The 24,554-nt window shown below is 51.6% G+C and overlaps 1 protein-coding gene across 1 annotated transcript in view; it reads left to right on the forward strand.

The window, feature by feature from the left end:
* The first annotated feature begins 787 nt into the window (after positions 1 to 787).
* The window catches only part of LOC134403922 (collagen alpha-1(I) chain-like), a 51,875-nt gene continuing 28,108 nt past the window's right edge, over positions 788 to 24,554 (forward strand). The window contains exons 1-5 of the mRNA XM_063134465.1: positions 788 to 854; positions 3,013 to 3,106; positions 5,352 to 5,453; positions 9,105 to 9,236; positions 12,497 to 13,418. Of these exons, the coding sequence (XP_062990535.1) occupies positions 788 to 854; positions 3,013 to 3,106; positions 5,352 to 5,453; positions 9,105 to 9,236; positions 12,497 to 13,418 (1,317 nt within the window). The remainder of the gene's footprint in view (positions 855 to 3,012; positions 3,107 to 5,351; positions 5,454 to 9,104; positions 9,237 to 12,496; positions 13,419 to 24,554) is intronic.

The raw sequence follows: 24,554 nt of genomic DNA on the forward strand, positions 1-24,554 counted from the left end.
GCAGCAGCAGCAGCAGCTACAGCTGTGATGGCGCTTGCGGCTTGGCTAGGGCCGAGCTCACCTCGGCAGCGATGGACCCCACGAGAAGCGGCCCGAATGCCGTGTGCCTCCCAGCACTGCTGCTTGTCTCTGCCATCTCATACTGTGGGAGGAAGGAGCCCTGGCTGAGCAGGGAGCACCTGTGAGCAGCCTGCCCGGCTGGGGAGTACGCACGGCACCCCCGGCACACCCCCTGCGCACACCTACGATGCACATCTAAGACGACCGTCTGAGTCTTGTGTGTTGACTGAACAAAAAGCATAAGCATCTCTTGCTTTCTGACTTCCAGGGCATCTGGGCTATGGCCCTTTCTACACTATCCATTTTTCGAGGGATCATTTTTGAGGGTTGGACTTGATGGCCTTGTAGGCCCCTTCCAACTCTGCTATTCTATGATTCTATGATCCCTGGATCATCCCTGTGCATCCAAATGACACATAGGGTATCCCGGGAGCAGGGAGCGATGATCCCTCCATTTCCCCGGGAAAACTGAGACCTCAGTTATCATGGTTTTACCTGCGGTCCCAGGACAATCCTGAGGACCGCGGGGGTGTGGGTGACCGTCCCAGCATCTTCCCTCTTCCCCGCGAGTAGCCAGGATCATCAGTGGGAAGGAGCTGGGACGGGGGGAGTCCAGAGCCCTTGGGGGTGGGGTGGGGAGTGGGGTCGGGGCTTTTTTTTTTTAACCTTAATTTTCACTGGCGCTCGAGTGCACTCCAGCGCTTTCCCTTTAAAAGAAATGGTGGCCATGACGGGTGTGACACACATGACGTCACGCGGCCCATGTGAACTGAGGGCGATGATCCTGAAAGCAGGTAAGTCTGGGATCGCCCCCTCTCCCTCCCTCTACACCCGTAGGCGTAGAAAGGGCCTATGTGTGGTTCAAATGCCTGCTTGTTCTTTGTTGCGAAAGAACCCCACATGCTGTACGAAGCACCTGTAGATCTAGGATGTGGTTCAGCGATGCCCCCTCCCGCTCCGGAGGTGGGCAAGTGGGCCTTGGTCCTGCCAGCAGGGGCCGGGCAGCTTGAAGAGCTGGGTGCATGGCGTGGGCTGCGCTGCACGTCCTGCCGAACGAGGGAGAGATTGTGTTTGCATCTCCAGGCAGATGCTTCGTTCCGGTTTGCCTTTCAGAGCAGCTCCTCACTGCTGCAGAATGCACAGAACAACGTTTTCAACTTATGGTTGTCATCACAACCAAGAATGCCAATGCTTTCCCCCCTGTAAACCACTAGACGATCAAAAATTAAATCAGAATGAGAACATGAAAGAGCTTTCTATATAACATCTCTCCCAAGGCTAAGCAGGCATTTAAACAGAAACAACAACTGAAATGAAAGATGGTTCAGTGACTAGGTCTTCAGCAGAGACGGCAGCTTGCGAGGTGGGGGGGGGGCGAGCATCAAATCAAATCCACAAGCGCACCTCCAAGGCGTGTGGCAGTGGCCTCATCTACACCAAGCAGGACGTAGCGGTATGAAAGCGGTCTGTGGTACGTGCCCCAACAGTTGTCCGTGCACTTCAATACCGCTCTAAAGCAGTCGTGTGGCTCCTGCCTTTCACATACTGCTTTCATAGTGCTACGTCCTGCCTGGTGTGTGGATTAGGGCCACACTATACCACCAGCATCACACAATCTGTGGAATCAGGCTGGGCTCTCCCAAAGTGCAAACCAGGTGTAATACATCCAGTAAGGGAAATGCCCCTCCCTGCCACAGCTGTTTGTAATCATCCAATGGAATGGTTGTTGTCCTGCGCTGTCCCTTGGCTGGCACGGCCCAATGGACACAATCAAATGCCTTCTGATGCCCACTGCTGCAGCCTGGGGGTTATAACAGAACAAGGAGCAAAGGCGGATGCCAGGAGAAACGCTTTGCATTGGCAGAGAGAGAGAGAGAGAGAGAGAGAAGCCCTGTGCGGTGGTGCCCAGGGATGCACAAAGGGAATCTGGGCCAGGGAAGGATGGTAAAGTCACTGGCACCGGCCATCAGTGAGGGCAAACCGGTCAGAGGGCCCCACCTATGAGCACCAGGCAGGCAGACAGACACACACAGCTCGGAGGAAGGCAGCCAGCTGAGAGATCCACCCACCCACCCTGCAGTATTGATTCTAAAAATGGTTCTGCAACCAACAGAACTAGAAAATGGCTTTTTAACCACTGAAGTCAGAGGCAGAAATTCTAACAGTGCTTGTGGTGAGGCACGTCTTCCCCAGGCTTCATGACCTTCCGATACCTGGGCCCAAACTCCTTCCTTGCCTTGTACGGTGCTTCCTGCCCTGCTGGTGCCAGACAATCAACGGATCCTGGCCACGCTCCCAAAGCCATGACTCTGGCTTCTGCTGCATCCATTGCCCAGCCCTGGGAGGAGTGCAGTGCTAATCATCTTCTAGAAAGAAGGGTGGGGCAGGCCCTGAAGCCCACAGCACCTGGGGAGCAAGCCAGCTCTGTGTGGAGCTGAGCTGTACGGTCAAGGGCTCTTCCACATGTCCTGCCTTAAGAGGACATGATAAAGGGCCATTGATAAAGTCATGAGTGTTGTGGAGGAGAGGGACAGGCACAGCTATTGGCCACGGGGTGTGTGTGTGAGGGCAAACCATGGGAGGGAGGGGCCCCTCGGTGCCTTCATGTCCTGCTTGTGGGCTTCCTAAAGGCACCTGACTGGCCACTGCAACCTTCTGCACAGGGGACATCAAAGGAGCCTGCAGTTCTTTGCAAAGAGGCATCAGCAAAGCCAGAAGGAGGCCAGGATCAAGGGGGGAGGGGTTGGATTCAGTGGGGCATTCTGGGAAGTAGTGGAGCTCTTTGTGGTAGCATCACAGGCCCTGGTCTGGTCCAAAGAGTGCAAGTGAGAAATGGCATAATAATTAGGGCTGTGCACCAGGCCCCTGAACCGCTTCGAGACCTAATCCGGAACTTTTGGATCAGGCCCGAACCGGTTCGCACTGATCCGACCCTCCCCCGACCTGCTCCAGATCAGATCCCGGAGCGAGATCCAAAGGGTCGGATTGTGATTTGCCCGCCATTTTGCCCCCTTCCCCACTTACTTGACTCCACAGAGGACGGCAGGTAAGTGGGGAAGGGGGGACAAAATGGGGGGTGAATAAGTCCGCCTCCCCCCTTACCTGGCTCCACCATCCACTGCTGCATGGACCAGAGCAGCGGTGGGTGGCAGAGCCAGGTAAGGCCCCCTCCCCGCGCCACTTATCTGCCTCCCTCACGGTCCGGCGACGGCTTCAACTGAGGCCCAGGCCTCAAAACGGAAGACCAGTTGAGGCCTGGGCCTCAGTTGAAGCCACCGGCGGACTGCAACGGAGGCAGTTAAGCCCCCCTCTCCCCCTGCCCCTTACCTGGCTCTGCCGCCGTCGCCACATGGACTGCGGTGGTGCCAGGTAAGCCCCCCTCCCCCCACACTTACCTTTCTTTTGGAGCTCCAGATCAAGGCGAAGGATTCATTTTGTCTTGATCTGCTTCATCTCAATCCGCAGCTCCCCCGACCTGATCCGTCTCTGCCTTTTTCGGAGGCAAAACAGGCTGCTCCACTATCGCTTCTACGAACCGAAGCAGAGTGGAGCACAGCCCTAATAATAACACCCCCCAGCACCTGTGAACCATGGGTTATGGGTGGCTTGTTAACCATGGTAAGAACCCACCCTGGCTGGGTTCACACAACATGACAAGCCACGCTGCTGAGGGTAATTATACAACTGCCCCCAGCATGCAACTGGCATTGGTGGGGGGAAGCCACTATGGCTTGTCTCCCCTTCTGTGATTGTGTGAACCTGATTGCATCAGGGCAGTGGGAGGAGCAGAGCTGAGGAGGGAGGGGGTGCAAAAGGCTAAGGACTTGTGCAAGAGAGCAGAGATGGGGGGAGGGGCTGCATCCCTTCCTACTAGCCTCTGAGTACGGGGGAGTGACAAGCCCTGGGTTGCAGCTGCTGCTGCTGCCAACGGAAGACAACGGCTGCTGTTCTGCACAGCCTGCTCTGCAGGTGAAGCGTCTTATAATGCAGAAGTCATCTGAGCCACAGAATCATAGAATCGTAGAGTTGGATGGGGCCTATAAGGCCATGGAGTCCAGATTGTGCCATTCAGTCATGCGGACTCCAAAGCCCTGGCCAAGCCGTACGGCCACAGCCCCAAAGAGCATGTTTCTCCCTTTATTCACAAAACCATCCCGCTCCGCCATCAGCACATCACAGCCCCAGAAACATATGGCAGAGGGATGTCTGCCGTGACACCCGGGACTAAATGCATTTGGAAGCCTTTTAGTGCTAATTAAATTGCAGATTTCCCCTCCTGTGTCTCCTCGACAACACCGTGTCAGTGCCAAGTGCGCGCGGTGCGCCCAAGGTGCAGAGGCGGGTGGCTGGGCAGGAGGAAGAGGCTGCCAGAAGGGCTGGGAAGTGCAGGATGAGGGGGCGGGGGGGCAGGGGGGCAGAGTGGGGTCCAGGGCTGCATGAGGAAGCTGAGGCAGGCAGCTGGCAGCTGGCACTGCAAATGTAGAGCCTGTGATGCAGCCCCACTCCCTCCACACACGCCCTCCCCTGCTCACTAGCAGGGCCTCCCTGGGGATGCCAAAGGGCTCCGGAGCTCCTTGCAATCTGCCACCAGTGCCGCCAGAAGCAGGCTTCCAGTAGGGAAGGCCCCGCCTGGGCACCGTTAGACATGCTGCCACGTAAGGCGGGGTGTGGGTGTGTGGGCACTTTGTTCATCACAACCAACTTGAGCCTCTCTTCAGTCCCCTGCATGGGTTAGATTGTCAAGATGTCGGGCTGACTGACGGCACCCTGGTGGACTACAGGGCACCAAGTTGACATGTGTGCAGGCACTGCATCCACGCACGTGCGCTTGCACACACACAAACTCACACAAACGTCAGAAGCAGCTTCTTTGCGGTGGACGGCAGCTGCTGTTCAGAACAGAAAGTGGAAAATCCCCACCAGATTCACAATTTTTCCTGCCCATTTTTCTGGAAAGGAGACGTGCTTTTTAAAAGTGCCACGTTAAGAGTGAAAAAAGCGCAGGAAATACAGAAGAATATTCAACCTCATTAGTAAAAAGTAAAAGTATCAGCCAAAGGGAGGGAAAAGCCCCTGTGAGTGAAGAGTTAAACATCAGCCAACCAGTTTTGAGAATGAGCAGGCAGCTCAACGGCCTCACCAAGAACAGAAAGCAGATGCCCTAGAATGACAGCCCGGACGGGCAATGTGCTTCCTAGTGAAAGGAGCAGCCGGTCTTTGGGTTGGCCGGCTGGCTGGAGGGTGGAGGGTCCTCCTGCTGTCTGAGAGGACGATGTGACGGGCTTCCGCAGCAGCAGCAGCAGCAGCCAGCGTCTCCCCACAGCTCAGCTTGAGGTCCTGCAAGCCGTCTGCCCAGACCTGAACTTCCTCAGTGAACCCGAGCAAAATGGAAGGTCTGGACGCCCACCATCAGCTTGCCAGAGCCAGCATCACCAGAGCTGGGGCATCCACCTTGCAGACCCTCCCAACCTATTTGCATGTATTTGCATGCCATCCGAGTGGCATTTCTTCAAGCTGTTCTTGCTCTCCAAATCATTTTCACATTAAACAAAATTCCAACATGCTCAAGTGTAAAATGCATCCATGTGCAAGAATCCTCATGCAGAGTCTCTCCGCCAATTCCGTTTCAGGGACGTGGGCAGCAGCCTGGCCGGACCCTTTGCTCTTCACGAGACATGAAAAAAGATGGCAAAGTTCTCAGCCTGAGGACGTAATGGAATCTTTCATGACCTGAACCATGCATCTCACTGATTTAATAAGTTTTAAGTTGCAAATGAAAGAGAGAGGCGACCTTTCCTCTTGTGAAGGTGCCAGACAGCGAGAGAAGGTGGCCTTGAAAGAGAGGCAAGTTCGGCCCTGGGCCTCCCCTGGCCCCCTGCTCTGGCCTCACCCACCTACCACTCCACTCATCAGCCTGGCTGGAAAGGTCCGGAGACTAGAGGCAGTCTCTTGGGTCCCTGGACTTTCCCCATCTTGGATTGTGAGCAAGAAATGGGGAGGGTGGGAGGCTAGTGAAAGGCGGTTAGTCTGCCTCCATTGGGCCTTGCCTGCACTCGCCAGAAGAAATACAGCGAGAGGAAAGGAAAAGAGGACTGTCCCGTCCCCCATCCTCCCCCCTCTGCCACTTGCACCAAATAAGCTGCCTTAGACAGAGCCTCCAGACTGATTCTTCTGCTGAACTGTTCACAGAATGGGCGCCTCGTCTTGCTACCATATGGCAGAATGTTCCAGGCGGCTGAGATGTTCAAGGACCTTGGCAGAGAGAGCCAGCTGTGTTCTTACTTGCATGTGTGCACGGTGGTGTGTGCAACCAGAGGCGGGCTGATCCAGCTGCTCCCCCCAGCCTCAAAGAAGAGCATAGCAGGCAGCCCAGGATGGCCTCTCTGGATCGAGGGAGTTTGCTTGTCTCTCTGTGCTGCTCAGGGCGTACATCACCCACTAGGACTGCTGGCCATGCCTAGCGCCTCCCGTCTGGAGACAAGTTGTGCTGAGTTGTGCCGTCCGGAGAACAGCCCATCTGACCCACGTCGTGCTTCTGGGCACACATGATGAGCCAGTGCACGTGGCTGTTTTGGGGGCTGGGCTTCCACATTGTGGGGTCCCCCCAAAGCGTTACGCTTCTCTACTCTTCTGGAAGTGCTAGTCTCTCGCTCTCAGCCTTGTATCTGACAGGCCGCTGCAGCCTGAGAGTGCTGCAGAGCCCGTTTCGTCCCACCACACTTTGGACAGAAGCCGCTGCAAGCTTTGAACAGGGCCTTTAGTTCCTATGAACGCACATTTATTTATTTATTGCAGTTTTATACTGTCAAATAGCCGAAGCTCCCTGGGCGGTTCACAAAAAATTGTTTGCTAAGACCAAAGCAGGCAATATGTGAAAGGCAAAAGTGGAACCAACAGCAGCACACACACACACACACACACACACACACACACACACACACACACACACACACGCCCTACATTTAGTGGCTATTGACCCAGTTATTTCCCCCCTCCATGCAATGGACTTGAACTAATGGCTGTTTCAGATTCCAACAGAACATACTGCTTGATAATAGAAGTTAAGTACTTTTCATATTTGTGAACCGCCCAGAGCGCTCCGGCTATTGGGCGGTATAGAAATGAAATACATACATACATACATACATAAATATTTAGGCAAAGCACTGGGTGGGTACAAGTTGTGGTGATAAAGCGATGATGATGATGGTGATGACTGCTCTCGGTCCACTCTCCTACCACCCAGTAAAGCCTGGTGGTGAGGTCTCGATGAAGGCTTCTCAGAGGGTCCCAAGCTTCTGGCAGCAAAGGCGACCCGCTTCGTGTGTGTTGGCAGGCTTGCTGCTCTCTGTGGGACTTGAGTCCCTGGTGTCTGCAAGGCTCGAGTGAGGCTCCCAGGCCCCTTCTCAGCCAGGTGCTGCAGCTGCTCTGCATAGGTGTGTCTCTCTCCCCTGCTAAATTTGGCCACGGGAAGCCAAGGACCATGGAACAGCAGCCTTTGTGGGCGGGAGGGATATAGGCCATTGCCACCCTCCAGGGGAAGGTGGGAGAAAGTTCAGGCAGCACCTGATCCAGAAGGAATCCTGACCCAGCTGGCTGTTTGTGTGTGTGTCCATGTGTGTGCATGTATGTGTGTTGTACAGAGACTTTCAAGCAACCTTGCACACCTCCTGGGACCTCAGGCAGCTGAGGAAAAACATGAAATGCAGCGAGAGAAGGTGGCCTTTGCAGCTCAACTACTCAAAGGCAAATCAGCGCTGAAAGACCTTGGTTTCAATGGCTTCCCTGGCCTTAGCTAGACCTAAGGTTTATCCCGGGGTCATCCCTGTTCATGTAAATGACACACAGGGGATCCCGGAAGCAGGCAGGGACGACCCCGGGATAAACCTCAGGTCTAGCTAAGGCCCATGTCAATTCTGTGTGTTTAGGAGGCCTCAAAATAGGATTCAAGAAAGCAGCACGCCCTGCTCAGGAGGTTTGTGGAAGCAGCTGGCTGGCCAGCCTCTGAGGGGAAGAGGGTGTTGCACTAAATGGACTTACTTTAGCCTGATAGGTTTTTTGGGCTTTTTTTTTTTTTAAATCCTTGTGGATTACAATTTTAGCTAAGAGTAGCTTCAAAGGGGCAAATGAAATATTCTGCCCCAAAGTGTGTATGTGCTGGAACACTGTTGTTTTAAACATTAAAAAGCAGGCTGTGGAGGCTCAGAGGAGTGTCAGGAAGGAGGACCCATAGAATCATAGAATAGCAGAGCTGGAAGGGGCCTACAAGGCCATCGAGTCCAACCCCCTGCTCAATGCAGGAATCCACCCTAAAGCATCCCTGACACATGGTTGTCCAGCTGCCTCTTGAAGGCCTCGAGTGTGGGAGAGCCCACAACCTCCCTAGGTAACTGGTTCCATTGTCGTACTGCTCTAACAGTCAGGAAGTTTTCCCTGATGTCCAGCTGGAATCTGGCTTCCTTTAACTTGAGCCCGTTATTCCGTGTCCTGCACTCTGGGAGGATCGAGAAGAGATCCTGGCCCTCCTCTGTGTGACAACCTTTTAAGTATTTGAAGAGTGCTATCATGTCTCCCCTCAATCTTCTCTTCTCCAGGCTAAACATGCCCAGTTCTTTCAGTCTCTCTTCATAGGGCTTTGTTTCTAGACCTCTGATCATCCTGGTTGCCCTCTTCTGAACACGCTCCAGCTTGTCTGCGTCCTTCTTGAATTGTGGAGCCCAGAACTGGACGCAATACTCTAGATGAGGCCTAACCAGGGCCGAATAGAGAGGAACCAGGACCTCACGTGATTTGGAACCTATACTTCTATTAATGCAGCCCAAAATAGCATTTGCCTTTCTTGCAGCCATATCGCACTGTTGGCTCCTATTCAGCTTGTGATCTACAACAATTCCAAGATCTTTCTCATTTGTAGTATTGCTGAGCCAAGTGTCCCCCATCTTGTAACTGTGCATTTGGTTTCTATTCCCTAAATTGTTGCGATCTACAACAATTCCAAGATCCTTCTCAGAGCCCTTTCCCTGTTATGTCTTCTCCTGCTCCAGATTGAACCCCCAGCTGCCTCCCCACCCGCTGTGTTCTGGATCCATGACGTTCGTTTTGAAATGCACGGAGAAACGCCAGGTTTTCAACTACTCTCCCAGTTGTGGCGTTAAGAGCGGGAGAGGGGAAGCAACGTAAAGTTTTCAATTTGTCAAGGTGGTTCTTTGCTTTGCTTTTGCCATAAAATGTATCTAGAAGACTTTAGAGTTACCTTTTAAAAGGGTCTTTCTAAATTAAAGTTCAAAACAGAGCACTTCAAAACTTGACATTTCAAATGTGTATTTCAAAACATTGCAAAAATTGCAATGTCTTTTCTGTTATGCACTCCCCCCCCCCCCCGCTGCCACACTGGGTTCTACCAAAGCAACAGTGAGCATTTAAGAACACAGTAAGATGCTCCCTCCCAGGTCAGCTGCTTTGTTTCTCTAGCAAAGTATTGCCTGCTCTGACTGGCAGCAACCTGCCCGTGCCTCAGGGAGAGAGGACTGTGTGTGTGTGGGGGGGGGTAGGCGGTGGGGGGTTTCTTCTCCATCTTCTGCTGCCGGGTCCCTTGGGGCTGGGACTCTGGGGGCCTCCCACAGGCTAAGCAGGAGCCCTTTGTGCTTGCTTACTTTACCATCTCTGGAATCTTTGCCCTGTGAAGAGCCCTCTGCTCAATCTGTAGATGTGGAGACTAGCCTGAGAAAGTGTGTGTGTGTGTGTGTGTGTGATTTGCCCCAGGGTTTCCATTGGGAGTCAACGGCAGTCAAGCCTCCCAGAGGCTTCTAGCCACTTGCTTCTGCCTGACTTGTGGCTCTTTTTAAGAGCGCACCTCCACCCTTGCGGGCAGGAGCCCATTTGTGGGTGTCTGAGTGGGAGGGGGCTCTTTTTCTTTTCTTACGCAGGCCGTCTTATTGGGCTTCGCTTCGGACTGAGATGTTGCACTTATTCATAACATTAAAGGCACATGCCACATTTTGGCTAAAGAGGCCCCTGAGGCCGCCCACAGAAGGCTACTAAATTATCTCTTACTGTCAACGATGTCACGCTTACTCCGGTCAAGGAAGCTCGTAATCTTGGCTTTATATTTGACTCCTCGCTCTCCTTCACTCCTCACATCGAGGCAGTAGCTAAATCCTGTCGTTTCTTCCTGTATAATATTGCCAGGATTCGACCATTTTTGTCTGTCTCTTCTGCCAAGACTCTCGTTCACGCACTGGTTATCTCTCGGTTGGACTACTGCAACCTTCTTCTCTCTGGCCTTCCCTCGTCTCACATCAGTCCGCTGGTCTCTGTCCACCACTCTGCCGCTAAGATCATCTTCTTGGCCCGCCGCTCTGACCATGTCACTCCACTTCTGAAATCTCTTCATTGGCTTCCAATTCACTCCAGAATCCAATATAAACTTCTCCTGCTGACCTTCAAAGCTCTTCACGGTCTAGCTCCTGCCTATCTCTCCTCTCTCATCTCACACTATTGCCCCGCTCGTGCTCTCCACTCCTCTGATGCCATGCTTCTCGCCTGCCCAAGGACCTCCACTTCCCTTACTCGGCTTCGTCCTTTTTCTTCTGCTGCCCCTTATGCCTGGAACGCTCTTCCAGAACACTTGAGAACTACAAACTCAATCACTGCTTTTAAAACTCAGCTAAAAACTTTTCTTTTCCCTATAGCCTTCAAATATTGAGTTTGTTCTGACTCTATACTGTTAGCTTCACCCTACCCGGTGCCTGTTTACACTTCCCTGTGCCTGTTTGCATTCTCCTACCCTCTTTATTGTTTACTACAACTTAGATTGTAAGCCTATGCGGCAGGGTCTTGCTATTTACTGTGTTATCTGTACAGCACCATGTACATTGATGGTGCTATATAAATAAATAATAATAATAATAATAATACAAAATGAAACACTAAAATACAAAATGACAACAACTTATACCAAAACAGTGATAATTACCAGCCATCATATCTAAAGCCGGAAAACAAAGAGCAGCAAGGTCGCCGTTCAGCATTTCTTGGACGTTAACGGGGCGTTGCCATCTGCTTGCAATCTGCCCTGAGCTCTCTGAATGTGGCAACTATTAAAAGTGCAAATATCCGCCTGCGCAGCGTCGCTTAAACAACGGATCTGGGATGCAATTCCCAGGCCTTGGGCTCCAAGGATGAATGGAGACAGTCACAGAAAGAAACAAATGTCCACAAATAATTAACACACACACACACACACACCGCTCACCCGCCACCAACACACGCGCGCACACACACACACACACACACACACGTGTTTGCATTCTGGCCATTCAGGTTTGAAGCTGAAGTTTCAACCGCACAGTCCAGGGTACTTCAGGCTTCTTGGAATGCCTTGGTTGTCCTTATTTTGGCCGGGATCAACAGCGGAAGCCTCGTCCACTGCCTGTCATCAAGTATTAAATACCAACTCATGTTTTGGCGAAGATTGAACCTGGAGATGAAATATCATAGGGTGTCAAATACACATGTCCAATACCTGGCGAATATTTGGATATTACTATTTGCATATTCAGACAAGGTCTGGAGAACATCGGTCTTCAACATTTGCAGAGGAGGATTTGGAGGAGTTTGCTTGGGAGCAAGTTGATTCAACTCTCATCGGGAGCAAAAGGGGGAAAGACGGGGTGGGCGGGGCGAGACCGGGTGAGCGGAGGGCAGCAGCCCCATAGCCGCCTCCACCTCGGAGGCTTCCCACAGGCAGACACAAAGGAAGGTGTGTGTGTGTGGGGGGGGCAGTACCCCAGAACTGACCCTGTCCCGTCACTCACTCACCCCCTCACCTTGCCTGCCTGCTGATGGAAGCATGGCTCTCCCCATCCCTGAGGCCATTCTGCCCAGCCCCCCACCCCAGGCGGTCGCTTGCTCATGAGATGCCCCTTGCCCTCCCAGTCCCTCCCTACCCTCCCAGAGCACATGGTTGGCCTGGCATTGGGGACTGGCTGTGGGCCGCCATTCTCGAACCCTGGGCCCAAGGGCACATGCCCTGCAATGAGAGGCCGCCGCCGCCGCGCTTTCCCCGGGCAGGGCCGGCCCCGTCCCGCCCTCCCTCCCTCCCTCCGTGCTGGAGGCAGGAGCCCTTTCCCGGTGGCCAACGGGCCCCCCTCCGCCGGCGCTCCGGTTCTGGGTTCGCTCTGCCGCGGGGGCTCCTGTTGCTTGGTTGACAAACAACATAACCTTTGGCGAGCAGAGATTTATAGCCGTCCTGAGCGGTGCTAACGAGGAATCAATAAGGGCCTGATGGGGCCGAGATGTTGTCTGCTGCTGGAGAAAGGCGAGTCAGCAGGCGGCCGAGAGCGCCCCCGCCCCGCGCCCACTCCTGTAGGTCCCTGGCTGGGACACTGTTGCTCCAGCCCGGCGGTTCAAGCCCCCCTCCCCTCTCCCCCCCCAGCCTTTCCCGGAAGGGAGGTGAAGGGAGAATGATGCCCGAGGTGACCCGAGGAGCTTTGCGCCAGAGCTCCGCAAGGACCCCTCGCCGGCCCGGCCGAGCAGCCGTCAGGCGGCCCCGTCCCCAAACTCCCCTTCCGCCCTCTGGCTCCTCCCCGCCCTCCAGGCTTAGCGGTCCAGAGGCGCGGAACAGAGCCAGCCTCCGCCCCTCTCAGTGGCCGCTGCGGAAGGGCCGCCGCCCCCGGAAGCCCCCTGCCCCCGAGCGCCTCTCTTCCTGGGCCCGCGGGGGCGACAGTGCGCGCGCCCCGCCGTCCCGGCTGCCAGGGCTCGCCTCCCTGGCCGGGTGGGCCGCTCGAGCGGCCGCCTCTGCGCAGCCGGCCGGGAGGAGCCTCCTCGGGGCCCCTGGATGTCCCGGAGGCCTGGATGTCCCTGGCAGCCCGACACCCGCCGAGGCGCCCCCGAGGCTCCTTTTGCGTCGGCTTCCTTCCACCGCCGCCCTGGGACTCGCCGTGGCTGCCTGCATCGCAACGGCAGTGTTCCCCTGCAAAGAAGGACCGGGACCGGGAGGCGCCCTGGCCCAGACCCGGGCAGAAGAAAGCCCTTCCGCAGCGCTCCTGGCCCAGAGCCGCCCGCGGAGAGACCAGGCGGGGAGCCTCCCGGGACGCCGCCGCCGCCGCCAGGGGCCCGGCGGACCATCTGATCCAGCCCCAGCCGAGAGCCCAGAGGGGGCCAAAGACCGCCCAGCCGGGCAAGGCTGGCGACGCTCCTGGCGAGCGCCCAGAGGAGGGGGGGGCGTGCGTGGGGGCAGCGCACCTCACAGAAAGGGCGGGGGGGCGGGGGGCCTTCGCACCCCTCGTTCTCTGCCAAAGGACCGAGAGCTGCTGCAGCCCAAGGGCGAGATGGCCAAAGGCCAGCCCCAGGGGTGGGTGTGTTGGGGGGGGGCTCGGGAGGCCCCCCTGGCTCCAGTAAAGGCACGCCCTTGCTTCTGCCGGGAGGCGGTGTGTGAGGGGGGGCAGGATTTCATGCGCAGCATATTGAAAAATACAGCGGCAGCGAAGTGTGTGTAGGAGAGGAATCGCGCGGCGGAAGACAAAGTAGGGAGCCCGGGAAGGTGACTGGAGATAAGCCGCCCGCCAGGTCTTCCTGGGCCCAGGCAGACGCATCACTCAGCCATCTCCCCGAAGCCCGCCTGAAGTGATGGATTCCCCAGCAGCAGGACCGGGAGGCCGAGGCCGGCCTGCTGGCCTGGCACGCGCTGTGACGGAGGGCAGATAAGAGCCGGAGCGGGCGGGGGCGGTCCGCTCTGGGCCCCTGCTGCTGCCATCGGGGATCCCAGGGAAGAGATCGGGGCCCTCGCGCTTCTGCACCTGCTGAGGAGCGAGGCGGCGGAGGCGGGCTGCCTGCCAGGCCCGGCTTGGCTCACCCGCCTCCTCCTCTCACCTGCACAGCTGAGCCAGGGCTGGAAATAGCTTCTGGGAGCAGCAGTTCCTGGCTGCTTTGCGTGGATGGCTCCTTTCAAGGACAAGAGTCAAACCTGGAAGGAACTGCGCCACACACACACACACACACACACACACACACACACACACACACACACACGGCCAGCTCCACACAGGTTTCCCGGCTCTTTGGCAGGACAGGAGGAGGCTGGATGAATCTCCATCCAACCCATTCAGGCCCAGGGCATCTCCCTGGATCCCATGCGTGGCGTAAATGGGAAGGGCCAATGGGGGACATGTTTAGGGCACATGCATTGGGGTGGCGGTGGGGAGTGGAGATGCCCTTCCTAAGGCCAGCTGCCTCTCTCACCTAGGCTGTGGGCAGAGTGGCTCGCTAAGGCCCATGACATGCCTCCTCCACCTCTTGCTTTTGAAACCGGTAGCCAAGCACTGTTTGGGGTTCCTGTTCTGTCCCTGGGCTGCAGGTATCACACACACACACACACACACACACACACACTCACAGAAGCCCCTTCTCAGTTCAGTTCTCCCTCTTGCAAGAGTGCCATGCATTCCCCTGCTATGCTGGATCAGACCACGGGCCCATCTGGGGGTGAACAGCTGTGCTGATTTTGGGTGGAAGCATTCATTGAACACGTTAGTGGTGGGGCCTGATTAAACTGAATGTCCAAAAGGCCTGTCCAGTGGAATTTTAGAATGTTTTTAGGGTTTTAGGAAGTTTAAATCATATATACTATGTTTTTAATCGGTTTTTATGTTCTCTGCCTCGATCCAAGTGGAGAGGCGAGTAAGAAATAAATTATTATTATTATTATTATTATTATTATTATTATTATTATTTTATTATTATTGTTGGCCATTAGGCCAGTCTGGCCCAGAGGACGTGCCCTGCCCTCCAATCACGGGCATAGGTGGTCTGCTGCTGCTGCTTCTACTTATTCAGTGGTGAGAGAACGTCACTCTGCACATGGTCAGAGGCACTTCTCTCATTTTGCATTAACGACAGGTCCCAGTGCTAAACCTCAGCACTGAAAATGGATTTGGGGGCTGCAAATGAGGTCAGCGCTGACCGCTGAGCTGCAGGTGCCGCTCACATTTTTAACACACAAGACGTACCAGTTAAAAGAGCAAACCACTGAGCACGTGCGTAGTGCCTTTGCCCATGGCTTGCCCACACTATCATTTACAAGTGAAGCGCTGGAGACCCCTCCCTGCCACTCCCCTACGCCCCACATCCAAAGGGTGGGGGTGGGGGCTGCAGAGCCGGAGGCCAGCACCGGGTTCTGATATTAGAGGGAAAGGCGCCACCTGCTGGATCCCAGAGTCACTTCAACAGCACCTGAGAAGTGAATCCTCCAATCGACCTGCAGCTGGAAAGGAAAGGGGTGGCTGTCGCCCTCCTCATGACCTGAGGTCTGTCAGCCTGCCCAGAAATTCACAGTCAAGCCAGGCTTCCCTTCCTGGGGAAGGACACACACAGGACACGAATAGACACAATTATGCATTGTGTGGAGAATGTGGAAGGGGAGACATTTTTCTCCTTCTCCCGTAATACTAGAACCCGATGGGGTCATCCCATGAAGCTGATGGGTGGGAGATTCAGGACAGATCAAAGGAAGGACTTCTTCACACAGTGCAGAGTTAAAGTATGGAATTCACTACCACAAGGTATGGTGATAGCCACCAATTTGGATGGCTTTCAAAGGGGGTTGGATAAATTCCTGGAGGCAAAGGCTATCAATAGCTAGCTATTAACCCTGATGGTTATGTGCTATGGTATACACCGGTTGCAGGGGAACATGGATGGGAGGGTGCTGGTGCACCATGTCCTGCCTTGTTGGTCCCTGGCTGGCAGCTGGTTGGCCACTGTGTGAACAGAGCGCTGGACTAGATGGACCCTTGGTTTGATCCAACATGGCACTTCTGATGTTCTTAAGGACACACACAGGACGCAAATAAGTATTTGGATTGAGAATCCCAGTGGCTCAGCTACAGCTCAGTCAGTTTCAATCAAACTGATTTGTCGTGTGGAGGAAGACAAATTAATATGGTCCCAGTTTTGGCAACAGCTTATATCCTGATTTCAAGTACCCAAACCAGTTTTCAGTTGACATCTTGAAATGAAATACATGAGTACACAGGATACCAACTGTCCACTCAGAGACCAATGACTAGCATTAAACTAGATTAGGGTGCTCTCAAGCCAAAAAATTACACATCCCACATTGTTCAGATCAGCTTGAAATTAAAAGACAGTTGAGAAATTGAGAAGCTTATTTATTTATTACATTTCTATACTACCCAATAGCCGAAGCTCTCTGAGTGGTTATTGGTCCCCATCCCATGAGTCCTATATTTCCTGAGTTCCCACTTCCAGCCAGGGCAAAACCTCCTCCATACACCAAGCTTTGAAAATGCTGATGACCAAGAATGCTAGTTTCAGAATCCTGGAAGGCAAAACCAGTAACAGTCTGGCTTTAGGTCAGATTCAAGACATCCAAGTCAGGAGGACACACAGCCCTTTAATGTCACAGGTCATACGAGTATGTGGCAAATGGATCAGTTCCCATGTACCTTCAACCAGAATTCAGCCTGACATGGCTTCGCTTCGGGGAACCACTTGGCACCCTTATAAGACCGGTATCACAAACGGCGTCACTCCAAGTGGAGCTCCCAGAAGGTTCTCCCATCTGTGGTTTGGAACGTTGAGATACGAGGTGGGAACAGCTTCACAACCCACACCAAGAGCAGAGAAAGTGGAATAGATTAACTTGACTTAAAAACTAAATGGAAATAAATTACATTAAATTGGCAACTTTCGGGACTAAATTATTGCATGGCGCTCAAATTACATATAAAGGAATCAGTGTCTGGTAATTAACGCCTTTCATTAATGGTATATCATTTAAGCCTGCCGTCTGTTCTGGCTCTTGATGTGATTAAAGACATGTTGAATGAATGGGCTCCAGGAACATGGCAACTTGTGCAACCCTTTGAAGTGTTTTGCACATTAAACTGATGGCATCTTACAACTAGGAGGGGATCTCATGGGAAGGCTGCAACTAGCCCACGTCTAAGACAAGGCATCCTAAACCACTCCACACAGATGAGATACCCTGGTTAAGGACTGCTTTCCTCTATGGTTTCATATGCACTCTTCAGCACAGGACATGCCCAAGGATCTTATAATCAATGGATATGATCCAGCTAGAGCTAAGTCTGGTACATAGAATCAAAGAATCATAGAATAGTAGAGTTGGAAGGGGCCCATAAGGCCATCGAGTCCAGCCCCCTGCTCAATGCAGGAATCCACCCTAAAGTATCCCTGACAGATGGTTGTCCAGCTGCCTCTTGAAGGCCTCTAGTGTGGGAGAGCCCACCACCTCCCTAGGGAACTGGTTCCATTGTCATACTGCTCTAACGGTCAGGAAGTTTTTCCTGATGTTCAGCCAGAATCTGGCTTCCTTTAACTTGAGCCCGTTATTCCGTGTTCTGCGCTCTGGGAGGATCGAGAAAAGATCCTGGCCCTCCTCTGTGTGACAACCTTTTAGGTATTTGAAGAGAGAGTCAGCAGGAGAGTTGAGCAAGTTCTGAGAACTCTGTCTTTATTTATTTATTTATTTATTTATTACATTTTTATTCCGCCCAATAGCCTCTCTGGGCAGTTCACAAAAATTAAAACCATGAAGAGCATGAAAACGACCAACATTTAAAAACATGAATATAAAAAGCACAACCAGAATAAAACCACACAGCAAAAATTGATATAGGTTAAAATATGGAATTTAAACAGCAAAATTTAAATTTAAGTTAAATTAAGTGTTAAAATACTGAGAAAATAAAAAGGTCTTCAGCTGGCGATGAAAGGAGTACACTGTAGGTGCCAAGCGAACCTCCTTAGGGAGCTCATTCCACAGCCGGGGTGCCACAGCAGAGAAGGCCTTCCTCCTAGTAGCCACCTGCCTCTCTTCCTTTGGAAGGGGCTCACAGAGAAGGACCCCTGTGGATGATCTTAAGGTCCATGCAGGCACGTATGGGAGGAGGCGTTCCTTCAAATTACCTGGCCCCAAGCCGTTTAGGGCTTTGAATTACAGCTAAAAGGATTCCAGCATGCTTTGCCTTTGGCTGTCAAGGAGAGCTGACACTTTTTCCTCTTGTGCCTTGAACAGCAAGCTGACATGCACGGAATTGTCAGGTGAAACTTTTCAATGGCATATAGAGGAGGAGGAGAAGGAAGATCTGGAACTACAGTAGTCTCAACTTCTACTGGCAATGGCTTTCTGAAGACTTGGGCCATAGCTAGACCTAAGGTTTATCCCAGGATTGTCCTGGGGGCCAAACCTGTTCATCTAGGTGCCACACAGGGCGTCCAGCGCTCAGGCAGGGGTGAACCTGGGATGATCCTGTGATATACCTTAGGTCTAGCTACGGCCTTGGGAAAAGGTTGCATTAACTGGGTCTTCCAGTGACTAGCATGTGATGCTCAACCCAAGTCCCTCTGCAGTCTGCAGTGAGTGAGATTACATCTCTTCCTGGACCAGCTCAGACTTCAGCAAAATGGGGAACCCCAAACTGAATAATCAAAAAAGCCGTGGGGTAAGCAAAAGAAGAGTTTATCCTCAAAAGATTAACAGTTCATGCATAGGAACATGCAAGCATGTGAGTTTCCCAGGAAGCATACAGCCTCTTAAGTCAGCCCAATAAATCATACAGTATTTATTGGATTGTTGTGCTGCCTTATCATAAGAGCTTAAAGTAGTAAGCAAAAAGCAAGCTGAATGTTAACTTTGTAAGACAGGGTCATAAAGATAAAACTATCATATAGCTCACTAAAACAGAGGCAGAAAAACCGACCTTCCTCTTATTATCCCTGCAATGGTTCCTCTCTGATGTGTGGGGATGGTTCCAGAAAGGAGCATTACAGCATGAAAGTGCCTTGGAACACTGGCAGCGATGCTGTGGGCTACCACAAGGGGCCACCTTGTCCCTGATGCTATTTCATATCAATAGCAATCTGCTGGGGATGGACGTTAGGAGATCTGGGGCGAGGTGTCGTTAGTATGCTGATGACACCAAGCTCTATTGCTCTGCAACATTTGAACTGGGAGAATCCAGGCACATTCTCAGCCAGTGCCTGGATGCACTGATGGGCTGGATGAAGGCCAACAGAATGAGACTCAGTCCTGATAAGATGGAGACTCTCTCTACGGGTATGAGAATTAGGGAGTCTGCCTGTTCTAGATGGGACTGCACTTGCGTAAAAACTAAAAGGTGTTTTATTTATCCACCCAACTGAATATAAGAACAGAAGAGCCCTGCTGGATCAGACCACTCTGTTCTCACAGTGGCCAGCCAGTTGTCAACTAGGGACCCACAAGCAGGACACAGGTGCAACAGCACCCTCCCACCCATGTTCCCCAGCAACTGGTGTACACAGGCTTAGGTACAATAAGTGATAACACTCAACCACAAAGGTACTAAGAAATTTTTATAGACAAATAGTTCAAAAGATATCACAAATGTACAAAAGACAGGCATATAGATAACATTTACAAGGTGTTCATCAAACTTTCATAATGAAGCCTACAATACGTTGGCATCCATTAAACATTCATGACAAGAATCAATAATCTCATAAATATGCGTCTAATAAATAATTTAATGAAGCGTCTAATATAATTTCATAACGCGTCTAATAAACAATAGTCCAGTACAAGTCCTGTTTCGAGAATTCTTCGTCAGTAGGACGCAACTGGTTTACAAAAGGAGCCGCGGCTATTCATTTAGAGTGGAACCCTCCAAGGTTTATCACCATATCATTTTCACGTATTCAAGCCATCAGATAATGCTCTTAATTACACAGGCTTAGGCCACAGCTAGACTTAAGGTTTATCCCTGGATTGTGGCCTTAATGCCTCTGATACTGGAGGTAGCAGGTAGTCATCCGGGATAGCCTTGGATAGCCTTCTCCTCCAGGAATGTATCCAACCCCCTTTTAAGGCCATGCAAACTGGTGGCCATCACTACATCGCTGTTGGTCGCTGTCTAAAGGACATTTGTGGAAAGACCCCAGAAGACGAAAAGAATGGTAAAGGTGCAGTTTTTTCTCTTATATGTAGAGATGTGTTCTTGCTCTCTCTGAGCATTTTTGGAGGTGCTGGGGTAGTGTTCGGAACGGGTACATGCATGAGGTACATATCCATGACGCAGAGTAACATAATGATGTAAAATGTAATGATGTTTAGAGCTGAGGAGCACTTGGACAGTCTTTTGGTTGCCTGCCCCAACGGATAGATGGCTCACCTCACATGCCTCCTGTGGAGGCGCTTTGTATCTATGGAATTCACTTCCACAAGAAGTTGTGCTGGCCACAAACTGAGATGGCTTTCAAAGGGTATTAGGCAAATCCCTGCAAGGTAAGGCTACCAATGGCTACTAGTTCTAATGGCTATGTGCCACCTCCAGTAGCAGAGGCAGCAGGTCCGTCTGAATTACCCGTCCCTGGGGAACAACAGTGGGAGTGGGGGGCCTCTTGCCCTCATATCCTGCTTGTGGGCTTCCCATGGGGGCATTTGGTTTGCCACTGTGACAGGATGCTGAACGAGATGGCCCCACCTTGGTCTGATCCAGCACCACTTTTGTTACGTTCTTTCCTTCTTCCTTCATCCTTCTAAAGTGAGGCAAACAGAGGAGCCGTCGTTCAGTTTACTGGATTTTGTGTTCCACTCCTTGTGTGCTTCTTTAAACTGAGTAATCTAAGTTTTATTTCTTACCTTGATCTACAGCTGACCATTTTCTATTGTTTTCTATGATTTTGTTGCTTGTTTTGATAAACACTTCAAATGTAATTCCCACTGGCTCAGCCTTCACTGGGCCCCAATTGAATAATCTGTGCTTGCACCATGGATCAGGCTAATGTTGATCTCAAACAAATCAATATCAGTTAAGGCCATGGATTACAGATCCAGCAGGGCTCTTCTCACATGCTGGCATGCTTAATGCTCCCATGGGTACCCTCAGGCGTTCCAGCCTGATGCACAAATTAATAACACCTCCAGGAATGCATCGCTGATGGGTCTCAGGTCCATGGAGGAGGAGGAGAAGGAGGAGGAGGCAGCCCTTTGGCTAATAGTGCTATTTACTACTTTGTGGCAAAAGCTGCTCACTGAAGAATAGTAAAGGAACAGGATGGAGGCAAAGCACATCAAACAGCTCAGTCCTTCATTCCAGCAGAGCTCCCCATTTTCCGCTGCCATTGGACGTGTGTTTATGTGACTGGGTGCTGGCAAAGAGCAGCTCCCAAGCTTTTTGAGAATGGGATATGCCCCAGAGGAAGGTCACCTGTACTACCAGCACCAGGGAAGGCTACAGCTGGAGAAAAAACAAGTCCTGGAATGGCGAGCTGGCTGCCCAGAAGACAGCTCCAGTCCCTGGGATCAGTTTCATCTGGCTGGAAGTAGAGGCCCAACCAAGGCCACAGCTAGACCTAAGGTTTCTCCTGGGATCATCCAAGGTTCACCCCTGCCTGAGCACTGGATCCCCTGTGTGTCTCCTAGATGAACAGGTTTGACCCCTGGACGATCCAGGGATGAACCTTAGGTCTAGCTATGGCCCCAATGTATAGACAGTTTTGTCCCCACTAACTTGTGGGGCAAGAGGCATAAGAAGAACATCAGAAGAGCCCTGAAGCTGCACCAGACCAGCCAGAGGCCTCTGGGGAGGCTTAAGAGCAGGAGGGAAGTGCCAGAGGCCTCCCCAGCGGTTGCTCCCCAGCGCCTTGGCTTCAGTGCTGCTCTGTCACTCATTTGCCTCCTGCCAAAGCAAAGTGGCTGAGGGAGAAGGGAGCCCCAGGAACGCCGGAAGAGGAAGCTCAACCTCTGCAGATGGGAGTCCAGAGAGAGACAACACAGGTGTCTCCCAGATGAAGCAATTAATTGACAGAACAATTAGGGCTAAGTTTAGCTTGTTTGCACACAACAAACACATGGAGATGAAAGCTGAACAATGAACAGTAGCTGCAATTAGTATTTTCTCCTACTGAACAGCTGTAAAATTAGATGCTTGTGGAGAAGAAGGGCTACTGGCCACTTGCTGGGAGCTGTCATGCTGAGTTGCAGGAGCCCTCAAACCTTGGTGGGTCTTCACGCAGTCGGAGCTGCGACAGGCCTGGCGCTGCAAGGCAGGCTGCTTCCACCTGCTCCAAAGGAGACCGCGCAGTGGAACCGACAGCTGATGAAGTCAGGCAGAACAGAAGGCACGCTGGCTGGAAGGAGTTGTTTGTTTTTATATTGGTATACCCCACAAATGCTCAGTGTCCCCCTCCAGGCTTGAAACAATAGACAGCCAGGGAAAGCAATGTTCATCCAGAACACATGTAGACTAAGCAGCCATTTTTTGTTGTTTGTTGTTCATTCGTTCAGTCGCTTCCGACTCTTCGTGACTTCATGGACCAGCCCACGCCAGAGCTTTCTGTCGGCCGTCGCCACCCCCAGCTTCCCCAAGGTCAAGTCTGTCACCTATAGAATATCATCCCTCCATCTTGCCCTTGGTCGGCCCCTCTTCCTTTTGCCTTCCACTTTCCCTAGCATCAGCCTCTTCTCCAGGGTCTCCTGTCTTCTCATTATGTGGCCAAAGTACTTCAGTTTTGCCTTTAATACCAATCCCTCAAGTGAGCAGTCTGGCTTTATTTCCTGGAGTATGGACTGGTTGGATCTTCTTGCAGTCTGAGGCACTCTCAGAATTTTCCTCCAACACCACAGTTCAAAAGCATCTATCTTCCTTCGCTCAGCTTTCCTCATGGTCCAGCTCTCGCAGCCATAGGTTACTACGGGGAATACCATTGCTTTAACTATGCGGACCTTTGCTGTCAGTGTGGTGTCTCTGCTCTTAACTATTTGATCAAGATTTGTCATTGCTCTCCTCCCAAGAAGTCAACGTCTTCTGATTTCCTGGCTGCAGTCAGCGTCTGTAGTAATCTTTGCGCCCAGAACTACAAAGTCTGTCACTGCCTCCACGTTTTCTCCCTCTATTTGCCAGTTATCAATCAAGCTGGTTGCCATAATCTTGGTTTTTTTGAGGTTTAACTGCAACCCAGCTTTTGCACTTTCTTCTTTCACCTTTGTCATAAGGCTCCTCAGCTCCTCCTCGCTTTCAGCCATCAAAGTGGTGTCATCTGCATATCTGAGATTGTTAATGTTTCTTCCTGCGATTTTAACTCCAGCCTTGGATTCATCAAGCCCAGCACATTCTGCATACAAGTTGAATAGGTAAGGTGAGAGTATACAACCCTGCCGTACCCCTTTCCCAATCTTAAACCAGTCCATTGTTCCGTGGTCTGTTCTTACCGTTGCTACTTGTTCGTTATACAGATTCCTCAGGAGGCAGACAAGATGACTTGGTATCCCCATACCATCAAGAACTTGCCACAGTTTGTTATGATCCACACAGTCAAAGGCTTTAGAATAGTCAATAAAACAGAAATAGATGTTTTTCTGGAACTCCCTGGCTTTCTCCATTATCCATCGGATATTGGCAATTTGGTCTCTAGTTTTGTACATCTGGCAATTCTCGCTCCATGAATTGCTGGAGCCTACCTTGCAGGATCTTGAGCATTACCTTGCTGGCATGTGAAATAAGTGCCACTGTCCGATAGTTTGAACATTCTTTAGTGTTTCCCTTTTTTGGTATGGGGATATAAGTTGATTTTTTCCAGTCTGATGGCCATTCTTGTGTTTACCAAATTTGCTGGCATATGGCATGCATCACCTTGACAGCATCATCTTGCAATATTTTAAACAGTTCAGCTGGGATACTGTCGTCTCCTGCTGCCTTGTTATTAGCAATGCTTCTTAAGGCCCATTCAACCTCACTCTTCAGGATGTCTGGCTCTAACTCACTGACCACACTGTCTGAGCTATCCCCAATATTATTATCCTTTCTATACAGATCTTCCATATATTCTTGCCACCTTTTCTTGATCTCTTCTGTTTCTGTTAGGTCCTTGCCATCTTTGTTTTTGATCATACCCATTTTTGCCTGGAATTTACCTCCGATGTTTCTAATTTTCTGGAAGAAGTCTCTTGTCCTTCCTATTCTATTGTCTTCTTCCACTTCCGCGCATTGCTTGTTTAAAAATAATTCCTTATCTCTTCTGGCTAATCTCTGGAATTTTGCATTTAATTGGGCATATCTCCCCCTATCACTGCCTTTTGTTTTCCTTCTTTCTTGGGCTACTTCCAGTGTCTCAGCAGACAGCCATCTTGCCTTCTTGGTTTTCTTTTTCTTTGGGATGTTTTTTGTTGCCACCTCTTGGACAATGTTGCGAACTTCTGTCCATAGTTCTTCTGGGACCCTATCTACTAAATCTAGTCCCTTAAATCTATTCTTCACTTCCACTGCATATTCATTAGGAATATTAGTGAGCTCGTATCTAACTGATCTGTGGGTCTTCCCTATTCTCTTTAGTTTGATTCTAAATTGTGCAATAAGAAGTTTGTGATCTGAACTACAGTCAGCTCCAGGTCTTGTTTTTACTGTCTGTATAGATGTCCGCCACCTTTGGCTGCAAAGGATGTAGTCAATCTGATTTCGGTGTCGGCCATC

This window comes from Elgaria multicarinata, chromosome 9 (genome assembly GCF_023053635.1).
Source record: "Elgaria multicarinata webbii isolate HBS135686 ecotype San Diego chromosome 9, rElgMul1.1.pri, whole genome shotgun sequence".
Lineage (NCBI taxonomy): Eukaryota > Metazoa > Chordata > Lepidosauria > Squamata > Anguidae > Elgaria > Elgaria multicarinata.